This window comes from Heteronotia binoei, chromosome 1 (assembly GCF_032191835.1).
Source record: "Heteronotia binoei isolate CCM8104 ecotype False Entrance Well chromosome 1, APGP_CSIRO_Hbin_v1, whole genome shotgun sequence".
Classification (NCBI taxonomy): Eukaryota; Metazoa; Chordata; class Lepidosauria; order Squamata; family Gekkonidae; genus Heteronotia; species Heteronotia binoei.
In genome coordinates, this window is record NC_083223.1 from 14,112,682 (window position 1) to 14,135,125 (window position 22,444).

The window sequence follows — 22,444 nt, forward strand, 5'->3', positions numbered from 1 at the left end:
TCAGGTGCGACTTTAGGGGGCGGGTTTGAACGTGGCTCTTGAGGCCCTCCGCTCCCTCTTTTCAGTCCCTCGACATTGCTCGGAGTGTCAGGAGCGCGTTTTTTGCTCTGCCAAGTTCAGGGGATCGGGCCTTGCGCGGAGGCTGGTTGCCTTGTCGACTGTGTCCTGCGGGTCTGGTTGGGACCTGGGGGCACTTCGGGAGGTCTGTGTCTGTCAAGAGCAGCTGGGATCGTCGCTGGATTGTTCGTTATTAAAAAAAAAAGTGGCAGTTTGTGGTGCGCAGCAGGGAGACTAGGCCAGTGGGGTTGGGTGCTTTTATGGGCTGCGGTGTGGGGGTGGCATCTGGGTGCTTCTCCTGCTTATCCATCCCCACCTCCCCCTTCATCACATTTCCCTCACTTTTTTGGTGCCTCGTGGTGTGGCGGCCATCTTGGGGCTCATGTGCTTGGGACTTCTGTGTTAGGCCTTGCCACCTACCCACTCACCACCTCCCTTCCTCAGCACATTTCCTGGCTTTTTGGTTTGGGTGGAGTGGTATAACCTTATTCAGAGAGTTAGCCACATCCACATAGTTAGCCACTCTGGTTGCTTTTGGGGTTGGGGTGCTTAGGTGGCCTTTTTGATGAGTCTGCTGCTGCTGGCCATTGCTGCTTCTTCTCGGTGGGAGCGAGGCATCCATTTTATACAGGCAACTTCAGTCTGTGTCATAGGCGGCGGCCATTTTAGAGTGTGGGTTGTGAGGCCATTTTTATTCATTCCTCCTTCTTGGTGGGGGTTTGGCGGCCATTTTATTGGTTTTCAGCCTGTGCTAGGGCGGCGGCCATTTTAAGGGTGCGTGGTTTGGAGGCCATTTCGGTGGTGCATTTTTGGGGCGGTTATCTTAGGGTCTGTGTTCTGGTTTCCTCTTTTGGCTGGCATTCCTTTTAATTAGGAGACTGTCGGGACGTAAAGGGGCAGGAAAGTCTAAGGGCAAGCAGCCTGCACATAAGGCTCCGCAGAAACGTCCCCTCCCTCCATCTTCTGATGAGGAGGGGGAGGACGAGGTGAATGCGGCTATTCTTGCGAGGCTGCGTGCCCTTGAACAGGTGTCTGGGTTACCACCGTTGTCGGGTTCTAAGAAGGGGCCTGTTTCAAAGATGGCTTTACAGGCCGATAAATTGACTCGTTTATCTATTTTAGAAGGCAGCTCCGCGGCTGCTGCCTGAGGAACTTTGGGTTCTGGTGTTCTGGATGCTGGAGCTGGCACTTCTTCTGGAGCGGGTGGTGGAGGTACCACTTTGGTACCTGCCGGACTTCCAGGTAAGATTGGTGATGGTGCTGGGGCCTTCACGGGGCTTGTCTGGCCCTGGGGGCCCTGTGGTCCAGCTACACCTGCTGGCTTGAGTGTGGCTTCTGAGAGTGCAACCACTTCTTCTGCTGGAGGTGCGGGGCCTCAGACTAGCTGGGCTTGGCCGCAGGGTCAGTTCGGATCATGGGGGAATTGGCCTGGGGCAGGGCAGTTGGGGGTCGCACCTCCCTTAGCCAGGGGTTGGGGTTTACCTTCCCCGTATGGTTCAGTTCCTTTCGCTGCTATGCCCTTTGGTGAGGTTGCCTTACCTTTGGGTGATCACCTTTTGCCGATATGATACTAAAAGGTGAATATGTAGATATATTCTCCCTTTTATTTCGGGAATTGGAAAAAAAAGATGAGGAGCTTGACGATAAGGAGAAGCTAAAGAAGAGGAAGGTTGATCGGACCTGGGCCAATTGGCTTCCAGGGTTTTTTATTTATGCAGGAGCGATAGCGCGTGCTCAGCCCTGGCGGGCGGCAGCACTGATTCAGTACATGGACATCATATACAAAGGGTATATGATCAGCAGCCCGGCATGGATTCAATATGACCAGGAATTCAGGATGAGAGCCACCTTGTACCCTTCCCTTCCCTGGGATCAGATACATCAGCAGTTGTGGCTGCAGGTGATGTCACCGGCTCGGCCTAATTTGGGCAACCGCTCTGACAGCGGCCATTTAGTTGCTAAGGCTTCCTCCTCTCTGGCTTCTTCGTCTTCATCTTTCCGCGGTTCAGCGGGGCAGGCGGTTCAACCCCGCTTGCTTTGTTGGGAGTTTGGCTCACGGGGGTGTGCAATCGGAAAGCTTGCCAGTTCAAGCATAAATGCCCCTTGTGCGCTGGCCTTTAATAACTGTGCAAGAGTTCAGCCACGGAAGGGTCAAGAGTTCGGCCACGGAAGGCCCGCCCCTGTTTGTTATGTAGGCAAGTGCTGGTCGCCTCCTTTATGGAGGGGCCAGGTAGGAATTTTTTACTCCCTGGCTGTTTGGCTTTTGACTGGGGTGTGTTTTTTGCCTGCATAGCATATCAGTGGATTGTGGAATTGGCTTCGGGATGGTGTCTCCTTATAGGTTGGTCACTTTTGAGAGCAGGTTTTACTGGGTTTATGGTGCCAGGCGGCCTGGGGAGGACCGGTTAGCCTCCCCCTTTTGGGGAGTTAGGGGTCTGGCAGGATCAACCTTTGGGTATTGGTGACCCGAGGTGTGTGAATGCAGGCTGTCCTGGAGACTCGATCGGATGGGTTCCTTTTGCTGAGACGCGCGTCTGGTGACTGGGGCCCTCCAGTGCGAGCCTCCCTGCTGGGCCTGCCTGCTGGGCCTGCCTGCTGGGCCTGCCTGCCGGGAGCTGTGACACACAGCTCTGGCTGAAGGGCCGGGTCTCTCACCCGCGAAAAAGGCAGGGGAGCGGTCTGTGGAGACCCCTGGCCTTGACCTGGCCACAGTTCTGGTTGCCCTTGCCGTTGCTAAAATTATTTAATAAAGTGGCCCATATTTTTACCAAATCGCTTGTGTCCGCCTCTTTATTCTGACTTGGGGGGCAAATGTAGAATGTCTGGAGAGTTTCAGTAGTAGTTTGTGACTGATTTCGCACTAACCTTGCTCCACGGCAGGCTTCCGTTTCTCTCTGGAGCAAGCTAGAAACAGAAACAGCAGAAACAGTTCATTTGATAAAATAAGCAGACCCCAATTACAGTAAATAAATCAACAGAAAACTAAAGCAAACAGCTTTCTCTTGAGGTCAAAAGTCTCCTTAAAGCAAACAGGAGGGAGGCAAAAAGCAAGCAAATTGCCCCCCCTCAAAGATACACTTTTTGAGAAATCAACTATAAACCAACAGAAAACTAAAGCAAACAGCTTTCTCTTGAGGTCAAAGGTCTCCCTAAAACAAACAGGAGGGAGGCAAAAAGCAAGTAAACTGCCCCCCCTTCAAAGATACACTTTTTGAGAAATCAACTATAAAGGAAAACTATAGGAATACACCCCAATACCAAAGCCCACAAAAATAACACATCAAACGTCCCAATAAATTGTAAGGTGAGAAAGAGTCCCTAAAGTCTGAAAGTCAGAAACAGTCTGTTTGAGAAAGTAAAAAACAGACCCTGCCCAGTTTTTGTGTGTGTGTGTGTGTGTGTGTGTGTGTGTGTGTGTGTGTGAGGACAACAGAAAAACTGAATCAAACAGATTCCCTTTGGCGACTAAGCTCCCTTAAAACAAAGAGGAACACCTTCCCAGATGGTAGAGGTGTTTAAAATTGCCCCAAAGTTTGTAAATGGAGGACAGAATTATTCCCCAAACTTTTATTTGCAACACGCAAACACACACAGAGAGAAATGAACTGACGCCTTCCATAAACTAACAGCAAAATAAAACCAGCTGCACTGGGTGGAGCTAAACTGTACTGAACAGAATGTTCCTGAGATTAGCAACGAGACCTGCCAATAAAGCTCCAGAGAACAATAGGTGTTTCCATGGCTTTAATAGCTCCACCTCCAGTGTTGCCTGGATGTTAATTATCTCGACACCAGCCTGTCTGCTCAAAGGAAGCCGATTTGTTTGGTGTGTGTGTGTTTTTTTTCCAATTAGCCGATCTGTTTCGCAACAGCACACGAAGTTTGGTGTGTGTGTGTGTGTTTTTTTCCAATTAGCCGATCTGTTTTGCAACAGCACACGAAGTTATTATATTTTGTGCTTGTGTTGTGCCCAACCCTAGCCAGGGGTCAAAAACTTTAGACTTGTCCTTTCAAGTTTCCATTTGATGAATTAGACATCACCCTTTCAAACGCAAGATTTCCTAATAAATGCATGGGTTGGATAGTTGGTGAGTACTTACACGTGTCTATATTTTAAAAATCTGTGCAGCTCATTTCAGGGGACAAAAACACCCCTTGAACAAAATCTGTTGCAAATTTTTCTGTAAACTCGACAGGCAACTTTTTAGCAAGAAATGGATTGGATGGATCCTATTTCTGTGTTGTTCCTATTTGCACTTACGCTTGCATTCCTTTGGAAAATGAGCGGTTTCTGGAATAGCAGTAGCCGAAAGCTTCCACCAGGACCACGTCCATTACCACTCATTGGAAACCTCCACCAACTGGATCTGAAGAGGCCTTACAGAACCATGATGAAGGTAACGTTCTTGCTTGTTTTGTTCTAGATCCCTGTCTTATTCTGGTCTTGTAGAGTAGACAGACCTTAAGTTTCTCCATCCCAAATGCAAGTATTAATTTGAAGGAAAAAAAAATGTCACATAACTTGCTTATGCGTTAATAACTTGATATATTAGTACAGGAGTGGCCAAACCTGCTGAACATAAGAGCCACATTGAATAAACACCAGATGTTTGAGAGTCGCACAATATGTATGCCAGATGTTTGAGAGCTGCGAGGGAGGAAGGGAGGGAGGAAGGAAGGAGGGAGGGAGAGGTGGAAAGAAACCACCAGCTACTTTGGCTTGGGAAGTGATTTAAAGAGAGAAATGCCTGTTCCAAGGCAGCCAACAGGGTGGTGGGGGCTTTGGTAGCCACACAATATGTGTGAAAGAGCCACATGTGGCTCCCAAGCCGCAGTTTGGCCACCCCTGTATTAGTACATTGGAAGAAATCCTGTAACTGAAGTCTGTTTAACTAAACCATTGCAGTGCCAAGAACAAATTCATAGACCTTATCCAGTTAAACCAAACCAAATATTCCTTAAACCCTCTTCCCAGAATTTAGAAGATAACAATCTGATCTATTCCTGGAGAATCCATAATCCAGTTGAAAAGAACTTCCTATTTTATTGCTTTTCTAACCAAACATATTGAAAACTGACGGGGGGGGGGGGCAGGATCCCATTAATAGCAACAAAAACCAGGCCCGTAAGCAGAAAATTTTGGGTGGAGGGGCCCAGGAGCTGAAAAATTTGGTGCGGGGGCCGCTTACTGTCGCTCTCTCGCTTTCTGTCTCTCTGCCACTGTCTCACTGCTCCCCTCTCTCACTCTGCTGCTCTCTCACTCTTCCCCCCCCCCCCGTCTTTTGTGCTGCCGTTCTCTCTCGCGCGCTCGGCCGCTTTCTTACTCTGTCCCAAACTTTAATGGACAGACACTTCTCCCACTTAGCTTTCTTGCCAAACTACAATCCCCAGGATGCTTTGGGGGAAAGCTGGAAAACCAATCTCAGTTTGCAAAAGTATACACACATTAAACTGTCGTTCTCGCTCTCTCTGCAGCTTTCTTACTCTGTCCCCCTGCCGTTCTCTGAGAGAACCCTCTGTCTTTCCCTCTGACCGATTTCACACACAGCTTACCCCGCGGTCACATTCCTCTTCTCTGCGCAGCGTCCGTCGGATTTCCCACTATCTGCGCCGGAGTTACAGGAAGTGCCGCGGCTTTTGCGTAGCAAACGTAAACTGGGCTTTAGCGGTTTACATTCACTACGCGAAAGCTGCAACACTTCCTGTAACTCCAGCACAGATGGTACGAAATCCGTCGGACGCTGCGCAGAGAAGAGGAACGTGACCGCGGGGTAAGCTGTGTGCGAAATCGGTATCTGTCTTTCGCGCTGCTGCAGGGGAGGAAGAAGATACAATGCCAAGCAGCCCTGCAATTCGCGAGAAGACCCCGGGGGCTGGATCTGCCTCTTCCAAGTCCTGAGTTATTAGACAGGGAGGGAGGGGAGGGAGAAGACACTCTGCCAGGCAGCCCCACAGAATGAATGGTGCTGCTGCTGGCACTGCTGCTGCTCCTCTCGGGTGGGCCTGGCAGTGGTGGCACCCGCAGGGAGGCAAACGGGAGGAAAAGGTGTGAGAGAAGGAAGGTGCAAACTCCACACACACCCCGTGGCCGGATGGCCCCGTTTGCACTTAGGACTCCTCGTTAGGAGTCCTCTGTGCAAACTCCACCCCCCCACACTGGGCTTTCCAACGGAGGGGCCCTACAGGAGGGAGGGGTTTTTAATAGAGGGGCCGTGCCCCCAGGCCCCTTGTGGCTACGCGCCTGACAAAAACACAGACAACTGGAATCAAAGCTATGTTTGAGATCGATTTTGTGCAAGTGAGTCAACTCAGAATCTCACTGGGGTCTCTTCAGTGGGGCTTCCTGCATTCCTAGGATTGCCCTGAAGTTAGGTCTTCCTTGAAACCCCAGCAGTCATACCTCGAGAGAAGAAAGGTGGTGGAGGAAAGCCCCTGTGAGTCAGAACCAGTGATTCCAGATGCTAGCACCAAGAGCTACGAATGGGGAAAGGGCACATGTTTGAATGCTGATTCACGTGGGTTTTTTTTAAACCTCCCTCCATATAGAAAAGTAGCATCTCAGGGGGAAATGGTTCATCTTGGAGTGTGGTCTTGGTTCTCTGGATTCTGGCCTTTTTTTTTTTTTGAACGGGAATGCACAGGAACACAGTTCTAGCTGGCTTGGTGTCAGGGGTGTGGCCTAATATGCAAATGAGTTCCTGCCGGGCTTTTGCTACAAAAAAGCCCTGTGTAAAACAATGCTGATGTCAGGGGGTGTGACCTAATATGCAAGTGAGTTGCTGCAGGGGTTTTTTCTACCAAAACAGCCCTGGGGAAAACCATATCTATAGGAGGGGAAGGGCTGCATAGGACATATTGAACTGGACACTCCAGTATTTTCCTTTTCTGTCCCATAGCCAGGGCTTTTTTGGTAGCAGAAACTCTTTTGCATATTAGGCCAGATGTAGCCAATCCTCCAAGAGCTTACAGGGCTCTTTGTGCAGGGCCTACTGTAAGCTCCAGGAGGATCGACTACATCAAGGGGGTGGGGCCTAATATGCAAAGGAGCGGCTGCTACAAAAAAAAGCCCTGCCCTAAACAAAAACGGAGAAAATACTAGAGACCTACAACCAGGAAAGCCAAGCTCCATACACATGTTCTGACTTCCCTCTGTGGCTGGATAAAGGGACAACACACAGCCACCCATATCATCCGCTTGTTCTCCATTGCAGCCAGCAAGGTTCAAAAAGAACACAATCTACCGCTCAGCAGCCAGACAGGAGACTGGCCACTCTCGCCTCAATTGAAGAGACATTTACGGCATTTTGTGTGTGTTTGTGTGAGCGTCAGCGTTCCCTCTAAGTTGAGTTAGTGCAGTGGCATAGGGAGGGGGGGCGGGGGGGTGGATCGCCCCAGGTCTGGGGGATCTGGGGGGCCCCCACATTGCCAAGGGGGGTCCCTCCCCTCCCTGGCAGGGCTCCGGAGCGTCACGCAGACCTTCCGGCCACAGTCCCAGCTCGGGGAGGGGGAAGCGGCGTCCGACCCTCGCCTGCTCGAGGCTTTTCCTGCTGCTCCACGTGCCGCGGGCAGCAGCAGGAAGCAGAAGGCGGCGGCGGGCAGCAGGAGGAGGAGGAGGCGGCGGCGGCGGCGTTGCGCGCCCAGTGGCCGCATCCCCACACTCGGCAGCAGCGCCCCGGAGCTCTCCGGCCCCCTCAACTCCCAGGCACCGACGACTCAGCCGCTCCTGGCCCCGGCCGCGGCGGTGCGCCAGAAAGAGGAACTTCGGGCGTGCGTGAGGCAGGCTGCGGGGGCGGAGGGATGTGGGGAGGGCCGCGCGCCGCTCGGCGTCTTAAGGCAGGGAAGCCCCTCCCCTCCCCCTCCCCTCCGCCACACACATAGGGGGGCCCACATAAATCTTGCGCACCAGGCCCCCAAAGCCCTAGCTACGCCCCTGAGTTAGTGCAACCTAACTCACAGTTTTTTAGCCTCTGACTCATATTTTTGTCTTAGCTCAAGAAAAATGACCCCAGAGCAAACTCATTGATGCAGCAGCTCACAACTTTAATGCCAGTCGCTCACAAAGTAGAATTTTTGCTCACAAGACTCCACAGCATAGAGCAAGTTTTGGTGAACATCAATGTTCCCTCTAAGCTGCGGAGTCTTGTGAGCAAAAATTCTACTTTGTGAGCTGCTGGCATTAAAGTTGTGAGCTCCTGCATCAATGCATTTGCTCTGGGGCCATTTTACTTGAGCTAAGACAAAAATGTGTGAGCTGGAGGCTAAAAATCTGCGAGTTAGCTCACGCTAACCCAGCTCAGAGGGAACACTGGTTTCATGTGTACATCTGGTCAACAATTTTTTACCAAATGTGTCTAGTATCTTCATTGACGCAATCTGGAAATCACAGCTGGATGATCTATGTTTTTTTTAAAAAAAAAAAACACAATAGCAACCTTTTTTCACAAAGGAACATTTGGATACAAAAGGAAAGAGGGGTGGGGGAGACAAAAATTCATTAAAATAGTTACATACACAAGGGAAATAATAATAATAAGATGATGATATTGGATTTATATCCCACCCTCCACTCCGAAGAATCTCAGAGCGGCTCACAATCTCCTTTACCTTCCTCCCCCACAACAGAAACCCTGTGAGGTAAATGAAGATATTGGATTTATATCCCGCCCTCCACTCCGAAGAATCTCAGAGCGGCTCACAATCTCCTTTACCTTCCTCCCCCACAACAGAAACCCTGTGAGGTAGATGAAGATATTGGATTTATATCCCGCACTCCACTCCGAAGAGTCTCAGAGTGGCTCACAATCTCCTTTCCCTTCCTCCCCCACAACAGACACCCTGTGAGGTAGATGAAGATATTGGATTTATATCCCGCCCTCCACTCCGAAGAGTCTCAGAGCAGCTCACAATCTCCTTTCCCTTCCTCCCCCACAACAGACACCCTGTGAGGTGGGTGGGGCTGGAGAGGGCTCTCCCAGCAGCTGCCCTTTCAAGGACAACCTCTGCCAGAGCTATGGCTGACCCAAGGCCATGCTAGCAGGTGCAAGTGGAGGAGTGGGGAATCAAACCCGGTTCTCCCAGATAAGAGTCCACACCCTTAACCACGACACCAAACTGGCTCTCCAGTTTATTAATAAGCTATATCAATAAAAATACATTTTTCAGAAATAGTGGCAGAGAAAACTTTATTACGGTATTCAAAAATATTTTCTCTCTTTGGAAGAATAAACAAAATGTTCCAAGAAAATCCAATAGAAATATGTAAGGTTAGGATTAAGACAAATATTAACACGGAATTTGACCCTTCATTATAACCTACACATGACCGTAATCATTTATCAGATCATCTGTGTTTCTCATTTACCTTTCATTACATTGCAGTTCTCAAAACAGTATGGCCCTGTTTTCACCATCCAAATGGGACGCGAGAAAGTGGTCGTTCTGGCAGGCTACAAGACTGTGAAAGAGGCTTTGGTGAACCAGGCAGATGCTTTTGCGGGCAGGCCCGTGATCCCAGCGATTGCACACTATGAACATGGCCATGGTGAGATTCTTCTTTCTGAAGAGTAACTTGTCTTGCTTACATAGATAGAATGTTCATCCATGGAATCATAGAGTCATAGAGTTGGAAGGGACCTCCAGGGCCATCTAGTCCAACAGAGTCTGTAACAAACAATATACTAGGACATCTGCAAACTGGAGTTTTCCCATCTATAGAACTAGGCTGGCTTAAATTGTTTTTCATACAAGGACTCAGGGCTTTTTTTTGAGCAGGGACGCACAGGAACGCAGTTCCGGCTGGCTTGGTGTCAGGAGGTGCGGCCTAATATGCTAATGAATTCCTGCTGGGCTTTTTCTACAAAAAAGCCCTATGTGAAACAATGGTGACATCAGGGGGTATGGCCTAATATCCAAATGAGTTCCTGTTGGGCACTTATATCCCACCCCCCCGAACCCTGAGAGCAAACAACAGCCCCAAGGAATTGAGATCATGGGAAAAGCAGAGGGAAAAGGGTCCAAAAACAGAGGCAGAAACAACAGTGGCAGTGGATTCATACCTTCATCATATGAGGACTTCATGCAGCTCTTTCACTTTCTCCACGGGATGAAAAATTCAGAAATTGTCATTCGAGACCAGTTGCACAGGCTTGCCTGCTCTCATCAGATCTTGGAAGCTAAGCTGGGTTGGTCCTGGTTAGTGCTTGGATGAGAAACACAAAGGCAGTCGAAGGTAGTTACACAGAGGCAGATGGTGGCAAAACACTTCTGTTTGTCTCTTGCTCAGGCCCGTAGCTATGGTAGAGCCTCAGGGGGTCCAGGCCTCCCAATCCTGTTTAATTTTTGTGGCCCCACCAATCAATCCCCCTTAGAGAGAGAGCTCTGAATAGAAGCAGGAGGAAATGTCTAGTTAGAACCTCCATTTCTGTTCATAAGTAAGCCAAATCCCTCCACACTTCTATCAGGAAGTAGATCAGGGCTTTTTTTTTTTTTTTTGTAGCAGGAGCTCCTTTGCATATTAAGCCACATCCCATGAGGTAGCCAATCCTCCAAGAGCTTACAGGGCTCTTATTACAGGACCTACTGTAAGCTCTTGGAGAATACAAAAAAAGCTTTGAAGTAGATCATCCCCATGGTTGTTTTGAGGAAGGGATTATTGGAGGCCGCTGCCCCCCCCCCCCAGTCAAAATTGTGTCTCTGGACCCCACCAAATTTAAATCCTGGATACGGCACTGCTCTTGCCTCCAAAACCTCATGGGGTTTCCGTAAGATGGCTGTGACTGAATGACACTTTACACAGAGAGAGAGAGAGAGAGAGAGTGTACAATGAATAGGGAGGCTGGGAGATAAAAGGAAGGGGTAGACATATTGAAGCTCACTTCGTGGGAAGACGGGCAGTCATGATGGAAGAGTGTTCTGTCGCTGGCCTTGCATAAAGGATCGAAAGCAACGCCCTCAGGGTGCCAAGGTTCTTTGATTTGTGTGGCTAGCCAATTCAAGCCACAAAGTGAGACAGCAAAAAAGGTAACAAAAGTTTTATTTGAATTGTAGCAGGAAAAACGCCCGCTTGGTGGTTCTTACAAAAGGGTGCAATGACAAAAGGGAGGTCTGAGACGAAAATCAGGGAAAAACAGCTTTATTAACACACGTGTGGGATCAGACCTCCTAGGCATCTGCCTCAAAGGTGGAAGTCTGAACAATCGTTACAAATTTCTGCTTCTTTATATAGGATTTCTTCACCTTAACTGCTAGCCCAAAACACTCATGTTCTCACCACAATTCGAGTTGTTTTTCAACCCTCTGGGTTCTTCTTAGGGTCTTTCTTAAGGCCCCTGCAAACCCTGGTTCCTCTTTTTCTAGAAACAGTTTACCCACACGCCCACAACTTCTTACTTTCTCCCCAGCACCTATCTTGCTTCTCTCCAGGTCTTGTTCTATGTTTTTCAGCCTGCGGTTTTGAAAGGTCAACGACCTGTCACAGTTCCCTTTTTCTCTCTGCAAGCTACCACTCCTTTGCTTCAAGCTGCTATAGAAGATTATTTCTGCAAGTATTCCATATATTCTTAACATTGCTAAAGCCATACATATTGATTAGGTATTGGTATTGCTTTTTGGATCGATGCTACATTTCCCCTCTTTCAAACGGAGTTTGAATTTCCATTAGCCTTTTCGGGGTCCGCCTGCTTTGCCACATATTGCTGGCGGATTGTTTTCATCATTTCATACACGGGTTCTCCATCCGAGGGTGAAAGCAACTTCTGACAATGCTTCAGTATCCCTGGTAGGCAGCGGATACATCCATAGATGAGCAGGGCGGCTATTATGAAGGTGAGGGCTATAACAAACCCATGCCGTAGCCAAGAGAAGTCGGGGAGCCAGCTGGTCAGCCATTGGAATAGGTCTGACCCGGAATTAAATGCTTTATCTGCTCCCTGGGCCTGCTTGACCAGGCCCCTAAGGGTCTTTACTCCCGAAAGGATCTGACCGGATTTATTGACATAAAAACAACAGACTTCTCCCAGGTACGCACAGGCCCCACCCTGCTCTGAGAGCATTTGGTCTAAGACCCTGCGATTCTGGAGAACCACATTAGCAATACTGTCAACCTCCTTTTGCAGAGTAAATAGGGAGGAGGCGGTCTTCTCGAGCCCCTCTTGCAGAATGCGAGAAAGATTTCTGGTATAGATTTGTAAATCAGAGACTCCCCACCCAGGTATGAGGGCACGCAGGAAGTCGAGTAGGCCTGAGCTCTTCTCATAGGAACTTCTTTTTGCTCTGATGTTAAAGCCTGTCCGGGCTGTGGGGTACCCTAGGTTCAAGGCCTCATGTGCCATTACATCATTTCGGAGGTGCCCTGCCACCGTTAGGTAGCCCACAGAGCACATCCCGCTCCAATGAATGGGTAGGTATTTATAACCTGTTTTTCCGCATATCCAATACACACCTGGGAGATCAATATAGATACCGTCTACAAGGGCATAAGAAGCGTTACACATGTTCTTAAACAAAGTCAATGTGGTGGAATATGTGCTAGTATTGCAGACTTGTAAATAGGCCAGACCTTTAAGCCAGACAGACTCATAGGATTTTGTCCAGAGCCCCTCTTCGGTTCCCCAGAGCCCCTCTTTGGTTTCTTCCCACAATGTGCCTCGGGTACCTATCTGCAAGGCATAGTCACCAGTCCGTAAATATGACACTGAACCTGCCATGCTCCCCCGTGTTTGCCAGCCGACCTTGTCTGGATGTAAGAAAAGGACATACCGGCAATTTTCATCTTTCAAGTATCCTACGCTCGGGCCATTTCCACTACCTGTGACACACCAAGGGTATTGTTTCTGATGTTTCGCTGCAATGGGGTGCAAGTCAAACACAATGCCATCTCGACCTTTTACCCGAAAACTGTTGTGGGGGTTCCAAGATGTATTTCTGCCATCTGGGGTCTGGAAAACCTTTAGGCCAAACGTCTGGAAGCCTATATAAGGGGAGTTGGATGAATTCATTATCCAATCAGGACCATGCAAAGGCTCCCAAGCCAATGCTCCGCCCGCCTCACGAGTGTGGGCACAGAGCCAGCATTTTGAGAGGTTAGCCACCTTTGACACATACTCTAGTGGAGCCCGATAGGGGTGGTCTGGGGTTTTCTCAAAAGGAAAAGGGGCTAAGATCTTTCGGATACTCGGGGAAAGGAGTTCCTTGAGCGGGTCATAGGTTGAAGTGGGAGCAGGAACAGTAGGGCCGTCGAACTCTCGGGGGTCAAAGGACTGCTTTCTACCTTTTCCACATGCCTGTGGGAAATGCACATCGCCCGTGTCGAGCGAAATCTGGGTGTCGAGAGGGACCTTATAAGCATGGCACCTCATGACACGGGGGGGTTTCGGGGCCGGTTTCGGAGCCGAGGGCCGCATCCCTACATCCCTTGGCCACAGCCCCGGCCAGAGATCCCGGCCCGGTGGGGCCCACATTCCCCATTCCATCAGTATCTCCATCCAGAGTAATGCAATAGCGATGCGGGTGACACGCAGCATCTCTCCTGGGGTTCGTAACCGCTCTAAATCTCTGCTTCAGTTTCTTATTCTCCTTATAGCTTATATAGCACAGCGTAATACAAATAGCAGCAAGAAAAACAAGCGTAAAAACTGTTCCCCCCAGCAGGGGCAAAAGGTAGCCGTGGGTTTGAAAAAACTCTGGGAGCATTTACGCTGGGGGTGGATGATCTCTAAGGAACCTGTCCAGGTGATCCCTAAGGAACCTGTCTATCAACCTTGCTTGGCACAGTCGTTTCAGATAAGGGTAAAATACGAGGAACAGGATTACCAGGACTGCTATGGCAAGCAAAACAGCTAATACTACATTCGCCTCAGGGGTAGCCTCTAGCTCAAACATGTATATACACAGATCTTCGCGGCACTTCGGCCGATGCTCCGTGATGGCTCTTCTCCCACGCGTAGAGCAGTCAGCTCCTGTGTGACTGCAGCGGAGGGTCATCTCAGGTGCCTGTGGAATCCTGCTCTTTCCGGTAAGCAAGGATTCCAGAGGGAGTTGCCTGTGGAACCCCACTACTTCCGGTGAGTGAGGTCCAGAGGGCGGTTTCTTCTTGTGAGCTTCAGTCGCAACCCGTCCCCGGGAACTTGCTGCACCTGCCAGTCAGTGGCCGCTCGCTTCAAGTGCGTCCAATGGATCCACCTGGGCAGTCCTTGGACTTTAACTGCAGTTGGGGTAGAAAGCAAGACAGTGAACGGGCCTTTCCACCGTGGCTGGAGCGGCTGGGTTCTCCAAATCTTTACCCACACGGAGTCCCCGGGTTGGAACGGGTGGACCGGATTATGAACCTGCAAAGGGAGAGTCTCTAACACATATTTAGATACATCATTCATTGCCTTCCCTAATGACTGTATCTCTTGGAACCACACAAGATTCCCAATCTGGGCTGGGTCACCTTTTATCCCTTTTACAATAGGTGGTGGTCGACCAAAAACCACTTCATATGGGCTAACCTTTAGCCCCTTCTTGGGCATGCAACGCAATCTAAACAAGGCAATGGGCAATGCGTCCGGCCATTTCAAATTAGTTTCCTGACACAACTTTGAAAGCTGAGCTTTTATCGACCTGTTGGCCCGTTCGCATTTACCCGAAGACTGTGGTCTATAGGCTGCGTGCAACTTCCAATTAATGTGTAACACTCGTGACACTTCCTGCACAATTTTATGGACAAATGCTGGTCCATTATCAGAGGAAATTGTCACTGGGAGACCCCAGAAGGGGAGTATGCTTTTCAATAAATGCTTCACTACCTCTGACGCCTTTTCCGTTCTTGTCGGAAAAGCTTCAATCCAGTTAGAATAGGTACATACAAACACAAGCAAATATTTCCAGCAGCCTGCTCGGGGCATTTCTGTAAAATCAGTGATGACAGATTCAAAAGGAGTTGTCCCTATATGCTGTATACCTGGGGGACGATTTGGACCCTGCCTAGGGTTATTCTGAGCGCAGGAAGCACAACGAAGGGCCGCTTTTTCACATAAACTATGCAGTTTTGCAATATACACCTGCCTATCCAACAACTCCGCCAATGCAGTTTTCCCAAAATGAGTTCCATCATGTGCTTGTAGCACAAGGGGCCATGCGAGGGAATCAGGAACAACCAGCCTATTATCGGGTAGCTGAATCCACCCTTGTACTCGGGTTTTGGAAGCCCCTTGGGCCTCAGCCCACGCTTCCTCAGCTTTGCTATATCGGGGGCACCATTCAGACAATTTAACCTGGAATACGGGGTAAGCAGACGCCTCTAGTCTCTGCTCAACACCTTGGGTTGCTGCCCATTTAGCAGCCTCATCGGCTTTCCGATTTCCCATACTCACGGGACTGAGGGGTTTTTGATGAGCCCGGCAGTGCATTACGGCGACCTTGCGTGGGGCCCAAACAGCCTCTAATAGTTTTAGAATTTCCGGACCGTACCGGATGGCCTTCCCCGCAGCATTTATAAGTCCCTTTTCCTTATACAATGCTCCGTGGGCGTGCAAAGTCAAAAAGGCATACTTGGAATCGGTGTAGATGTTCGCAGTCACTCCTTCTGCCAGTTCCAATGCACGGGTCAGGGCAATCAATTCGGCCTTCTGGGCAGATGTTCCTGGCGGCAAGGGTCGTGCTTCCACAGTTCTCTGACATGTGACGACCGCGTAGCCGGCATAACGATGCTCGCCCTGCATGAAACTGCTTCCATCTGTGTAGTATTCAACATCTGGATCGGACAAGGGGGTGTCCGTCAAGTCGGGACGGCTGGAGTAAATTTCATCCATGGTTTGGATGCAGTCGTGCTCAATAGGTTGGTCACTGATAGGCAGCAAGGATGCGGGGTTCAGAGCTCCCGTGACAGTCAAACGGATTCGTGGGTTCTCACACATCATGGCTTGGTACTTTGTCATCCGACTGTTTGTGAACCAATAGTTACCTTTATAGTCCATCAGAGTTAGGACAGCGTGTGGCACCTGCACTTCAAGCTCATGCCCCAAGGTCAGCTTGTCGGCTTCCTTGATGAGTTCTGCGGTCGCAGCGACAGCTCGGATGCAGCTTGGCCATCCTTTAGCGACTGAGTCCAGTTGCTTTGAGAGGTAGGCGACCGGGCGCTGCCAGGAGCCCAGAGCTTGAGTCAGCACACCAATCGCCACTCCCTGTCATTCATGAACGAAAAGGGTAAAAGGCTTCTCCACATCGGGCAGCCCTAATGCTGGGGCTTCCATCAACAGCCGTTTCAGCTCTTGAAAAGCGTTTTTCTGCTCGGCTGTCCACAGGAATGGGTCCCGCTCCCCTCCTTTAGTAGCTTCGTACAGGGGCTTGGCAATCAAGGCAAAATTCGGGATCCATACTCGACAGAACCCTGCTGCCCCCAGGAACTCCCGAACCTGACGTCTGGACGTGGGCTCTGGCAGGGCGCAAACAGCTTCTTTCCTTTCACGGCCCAATGTGCGAGTTCCCTGGGATACGTGGAACCCTAAATACCGCACTTGGGCTTGGCACAGCTGCGCCTTTTTCCTCGACACCTTATACCCTGCCTTCCACAACAAGTCCAAAAGTTCGAGGGTCGCCTGGTAGCAGCGCTCCTGTCCTTTGGCAGCTATTAACAAGTCATCAGCATACTGAATCAGAATGCACTCACCCGGGACAGCATCAAAGTCCTGCAGGTCTTGTGCTAATGCATTGGAGAAAAGAGTAGGGCTGTTTTTGAAACCTTGGGGAAGGCGCGTCCAAGTGTACTGGAGCTTTCTTCCAGTGCTCTGCTCCTGCCATTGGAACGCAAATATAGGCTGACTCACAGGGGCAATTCGCAGGCAAAAGAACGCATCTTTGAGATCCAAGACTGAGAAATAGTCCGCCTGTTGTGGCACCAACCCCAACAAGACATAGGGGTTTGGCACCACCGGGTGCAAGGTTACAGTCTTTTTGTTTACTGCTCGTAGGTCCTGGCATGGCCTAAACTCGCCCGTGCCGGGCTTCTGAACTGGGAGCAGTGGGGTGTTCCAAGGGCTCTGGCACTCTTTGAGGATGCCATATTGCAGTAGTCTGTCCAAATGCTTTTGAATGCCTTCTATGGCCTTCCAGGGGATGGGATACTGCCGCAGGCGAACAGGCTGCACATCTGGTTGAAGTTCAATAATGATTGGAGCATGGTGGCGGGCCAAGCCCGGTGGATTATCTTCTGCCCACACCCCAGGGACAACGGAGGCCCACTGATCTGTGAGGCTTTTCTCTGGGGATCCTTGGAAGAGTCGCCACTCCTCTTCCAAAGGGCAGGTGAGCACAAGGACACCGGCGGGCTTAGCCCGGAACTCCACGCTGGCTTGGCCATCTTCCTCGAAATAGATGGCTGCTCTCAATTTGGATAGGAGGTCGCGACCCAAGAGAGGGAGAGGGCATTCAGGAACATATAAGAATCTGTGCTGGACCAAATGTGTTCCCAAATCACAAATACGTTCTTGGAGAAAAGGTCTTGGGCCGGTTTTCCCAGTGGCTCCCGCAATGGGCACAGTCTGTCTGGTGGTGGGGGCCACCTGTGTATTTACGACTGAAAATTCAGCGCCGGTATCAATCATGAACGATAGCTCATGGCCCCCCACCTTGGTTTTGACCATGGGCTCCCCGGGGCCAAGTGATAGGGAACCCGGTCTGTCCTATTCGTCCCATGGGTCCTGGAGTCCCATAGCAGCCAGGCCTATGAAATCCATGTCTCCCATGGGTCCTCTTTGGTCGTAGCGGGGTCCCCTCTCCCGCCCCCTCAAGGGCTGCATCCCCCCACGACCTCTTCCTCTACCCCCTGAAACGGGAGGGGCAGCTAGGTTCCTATGCGGGCAAGAATTACGCCAATGTCCAATTTCGTGGCAAAAGCTGCATTCATTTCGTGCCAACGGTGGCCTCACAGCTCCTGTCCTTTGGGGCACGGCGGGAGCTCTCCCACCGCCCTGGTTCCTATTTCGCTCCCCTATGGCCGCAGCCAGCAGGGCGGCCTTCATTTTCATCTTTTTATCTTCTGCCTTTTTAACTTCCTGCTCCCGATTTACAAACACCTTTTGAGCAATCTCTAGCAACTGAGTGATATTCATGCCTGCAAATCCTTCCTGCTTCTGCAGCTTTCGCTTTATGTCTGACGCGGCCTGGCTCACAAACGCACAGTTTACCATCCGCTGATTCTCAGCTGCTTCGGGGTCAAAGGGCGAATACAAGCGGTAGGCCTCATACAATCTCTCAAGGAAGGCTCCGGGGGCCTCATCGGGCTTCTGCAAGACCTCTCCGATTTTGCTCATATTGGTGGCCTTTTTAGATGCCTCCTGCATGCCAGCTATGAGGTAGCCTCTATAAGCTCTTAAGAGCCTCATATGATCGGTGTTGTTTGCGTCCCACCCAGGGTCAGCGTCGGGGAAACTCTCGGCCAACCATTGGGCAGGGTTAGCCTCCCCAGCCGGGGTGGCTTCCTCAGCCTTCTTTTTGGCTGCTCTAAAAATACGCTGACGCTCTTCAGTCGTGAAAAGAGTCAGGAAAAGTTGCTGGCAGTCCAAGAACGTTGGGCTATGAGTCCCCATTATGCTAGTCAGAAGATTTGTAAGAGCTTCTGGCTTCTCGGTGTAGGAGGCCGTATGAGTTTTCCAATTCAAAAGGTCGGCAGAAGAGAAGGGAGTGTAAAGGTAGCGGCTCTGACCTCCCTGCACCTGGTTGCCTGGTCCCAAAAACTGAGGTGTCTGGACCTGCCGCAGCGGCATTACTTGGGCCACCGGGGTGCTCGGAGAGGCGCTAGGGCCGGGCAGGGCCGCTGTGCTCCCTGTGGGGGCACCTTCCTCATCTTCAGCCGCCTGGGTCTTAACCCGAACTGCACTGCCGGGGGTACGCACAAATTGCTGTAGGGGAGAACCGGGAGGGGGCAAACTGGCGACGGCGGGGGACGCGGGGCAACCCGGGAAAGAACCTCTCCTGGCTTCCATTCTCCTGTCAACCATCTCAGCCAGGGAAGGACTCCACCACGGGAACTCCCCCCTCCATGGCGTCAAACTCGAAGATGCCGGCACCTGGGACCTTGTGACCATATGATGCTGCCTCACCCCCGCCGCCGGCGGCGTGCCCGTCACTGGGGCCGGCACCGCGGGCGGAGTCGCCCGAACGGGGGCGCGCACTCCCCCTCCCGTGGTACCCACATGCTGAACCGTTGGCAGGGGCGGTGCGGGTGGAGGCGCGGGGACGTAAGGGGGAGGCCACTCAAAGTCGAGTGCCTCCATGCCTCCCTCCACACTGGGGTATATTGGCCTTGACTGAGGCCGCACCAGCGGCTGCTGAGGGTCACACACTTCTACTTTACTAGGGTAGGAAGCCTTCCCAAGGTCGGGTGCACTGCCAGCCCTCTGAGGGCAGCAGCCGCTTTTCGTCCTCAGGGGCCGCTCTTGCGGCTTTACTACCAAAATATTTTTTGTTGACTTCATACATTGCTTCAGCCAAGGGGGCGGCTTTTGGAGTAAAGACAGCCATGAGTCAATGTAAGGGAATTGATCCGGGTGGTCTCCCGGTGGAGTTACAACAATATGATAGACCTTCTGGGCCAAGTCCACTGAAAAGGAGCCTTCTGCGGGCCACCCTACTCCGAAAGTCGGCCACTCAGACTCACAAAATGCCCTCAACCGAAAGGGTGTTTGACCCGGTCCGCCATAGTCATCAGTGAAGCCCTCCTTGAAGTGCGCCAGCATGCAATCCAAGGGGGTGTTAGTGGACTGGGAGCCACCCATCTTAATGGCTTCAACAAGGCGACCCAGCAAAGGGATCGACCTCCCCAGACGGCGATGGAGCGGTCTGATCCCAGGGAACGCAGCAGGACGCAGGGGGGTCCGAAGTTTTTCCCAAGGGGGGTGGCAGGGCGGAGGGAACAGGGTAAGGTATATCAGGGCACTGGGAGCACCGGAAAGAATGCAGCGCCCCCAAGGCCGCCGAAAGCACGGCCGGGTTACTATGCAAGATTTGATACTGCCAAGCGGCAGCCCTAGCTTCCGGGGAATCTGCCAACCCCAAAAGGTGCAAGTCAGGCCGGGCGGTCTGGTGTCTAATTTCCCAGCCCGACAATCGTCCACCGGCTTCCCACCTGAGAAAGTACCATCGAGACCAGTAGGTGTTCCACCGCCCCCCCTCCGAGGATTTCCTTCGGCTCTTTAGCAGATCCCGGGTACCCTGGAAGAGTTCCCTTCCACAATTGTAGGCTGTAATTTTGGCACAGCTGGTGCTGCCACACCCAAACCCAAATATCGGTGAGGCGGAGCCAAGGGTGGACAATCCGTCGGAACCTCTGAGGTGGGCTCCAGTAAAGCTGATCGGTCTGGTTCAAGGCCGGGGGTAACTGGTATTCACCACTGCTCCTGCGCATTTGGGCTGGCAGTTTCAGTAGTGAGGGGGTGCCCTACTAGTTGCAGTCATCACAATGCAAATAGTGAAAGTGCTGCAAGGCTTCTGGATCCCGGGCCAGCAGTGGAGCCCAATCTACATTCCCCCACTGCACCGGCCCTTGATCTCGCAGGGGTCGCGCATTGCAGCGACTGATTGTCCAGGCGTGAATGCGGCCGCCCTCCTGTTGTCTAAAGAAGTACCAGCGTGTCCAATCGGAGAGGCAACCGTGGGACCGGGACCTTTTGCGTCGGTTCAAGAGCCACGCTGTGGTCCTCCCCGTGGATCCCTCCCACAGCTGGACTCTAAGGGAATGGCAAAGAACAGCGTCCCACTTAAGGGACAGCTTGTTGGGGGTGTATACCCAGGGGCCAATTAAGTTGCGAAACCTAATACCAGGGTTCCATGAGTCATAATCAGTTCTCTCATAAAAGCATGGATGAGGCCGCGGCTCCCCCCCAACCAGACAAACAGGACAACTAAAACAATGAGGGGAGAAGGGAGAACACATACAGGAACCTATTCAGTCGCTTCTCTGTGGTCCCGGCCTACCGTGCTCGCGCAGGCAGGAAACGCGGTAATGACAGATCCACTTTCGCTTCAATACAAAGTATTGTCTCAGGCACACATCATGCACACAGCAAACATACCAGACAAAGCAAGTTACTTCTAGTGGAATTTGCAAGACTCAAGGGGAGGTGTAATGCCCCTTTCTCTCCACTTTTTTTTTTTTTTTTTTTTAGGATTTTTGTTTCTCTGTTTTTCAATACACGGCTTTTGAGCCGGGGGGCTAGGCACACCCCACAAAGGGCCGAATAAGCACGGCCCTCGCCTAAAATCCCTACCTAGAAGCAGACACCGTCTGGAAGGCTGCAGTGGGAAGCGGCGAGCAGAGGCCCCGTCTTCCCCTAACGGCAGGGTTCCGCGGGTGCTGCAGCGCGGAGGCCAAGCGCGCCTTCCCCCCGAGATGGGCCTAATGCCAAGCAATCTCCATGGGAGGGTCTACCCACAGTGTACACGGCTCATACTTACAATCCGGAGTGGTTGCTAATTTGTGAAGCTGGTCCCTGTCGTCTGTCCAGGTCCGTCTGGGCGCCGACCGTGCAGAGACTGAAGACGGGGTAGGAGATGACGGTCAGCCGAAAAGGGCCGGGAGCTCCGTACCGTTGATCAGATCTCCCCCGCCTGCAGTGGCAAGCGGTCGGGCCAAGCGGCCAGGGCACAAAACCCTGACCTGACCCAAGGCCAATGCACCAAAAATATGTAGCAGGAAAAACGCCCGCTTGGTGGTTCTTACAAAAGGGTGCAATGACAAAAGGGAGGTCTGAGACGAAAATCAGGGAAAAACAGCTTTATTAACACACGTGTGGGATCAGACCTCCTAGGCATCTGCCTCAAAGGTGGAAGTCTGAACAATCGTTACAAATTTCTGCTTCTTTATATAGGATTTCTTCACCTTAACTGCTAGCCCAAAACACTCATGTTCTCACCACAATTCGAGTTGTTTTTCAACCCTCTGGGTTCTTCTTAGGGTCTTTCTTAAGGCCCCTGCAAACCCTGGTTCCTCTTTTTCTAGAAACAGTTTACCCACACGCCCACAACTTCTTACTTTCTCCCCAGCACCTATCTTGCTTCTCTCCAGGTCTTGTTCTATGTTTTTCAGCCTGCGGTTTTGAAAGGTCAACGACCTGTCACAGTTCCCTTTTTCTCTCTGCAAGCTACCACTCCTTTGCTTCAAGCTGCTATAGAAGATTATTTCTGCAAGTATTCCATATATTCTTAACATTGCTAAAGCCATACATATTGATTAGGTATTGGTATTGCTTTTTGGATCGATGCTACAGAATAAGGAACAACATACAGCCAAAGGTTCAGCTCAGTTCTTCACTGAGCTCCAGTTGTGTTCAGACTTTTATACTCTTGGTCTCTCCTCCCATTTCCATCATTAATCTGTTCAAACTTTTATACTCTTGGTCCCTTCTCCCAT

The 22,444-nt window shown here is 51.1% G+C and overlaps 1 protein-coding gene across 1 annotated transcript in view; it reads left to right on the forward strand.

Moving 5' to 3' along the window:
* Positions 1 to 3,832: 3,832 nt before the first annotated feature.
* LOC132566166 (cytochrome P450 2K1-like) overlaps positions 3,833 to 22,444 on the forward strand; it is a 34,905-nt gene continuing 16,293 nt past the window's right edge. The window contains exons 1-3 of the mRNA XM_060230926.1: positions 3,833 to 4,145; positions 4,254 to 4,454; positions 9,436 to 9,598. Of these exons, the coding sequence (XP_060086909.1) occupies positions 4,272 to 4,454; positions 9,436 to 9,598 (346 nt within the window). The 5' untranslated portion in view covers positions 3,833 to 4,145; positions 4,254 to 4,271. The remainder of the gene's footprint in view (positions 4,146 to 4,253; positions 4,455 to 9,435; positions 9,599 to 22,444) is intronic.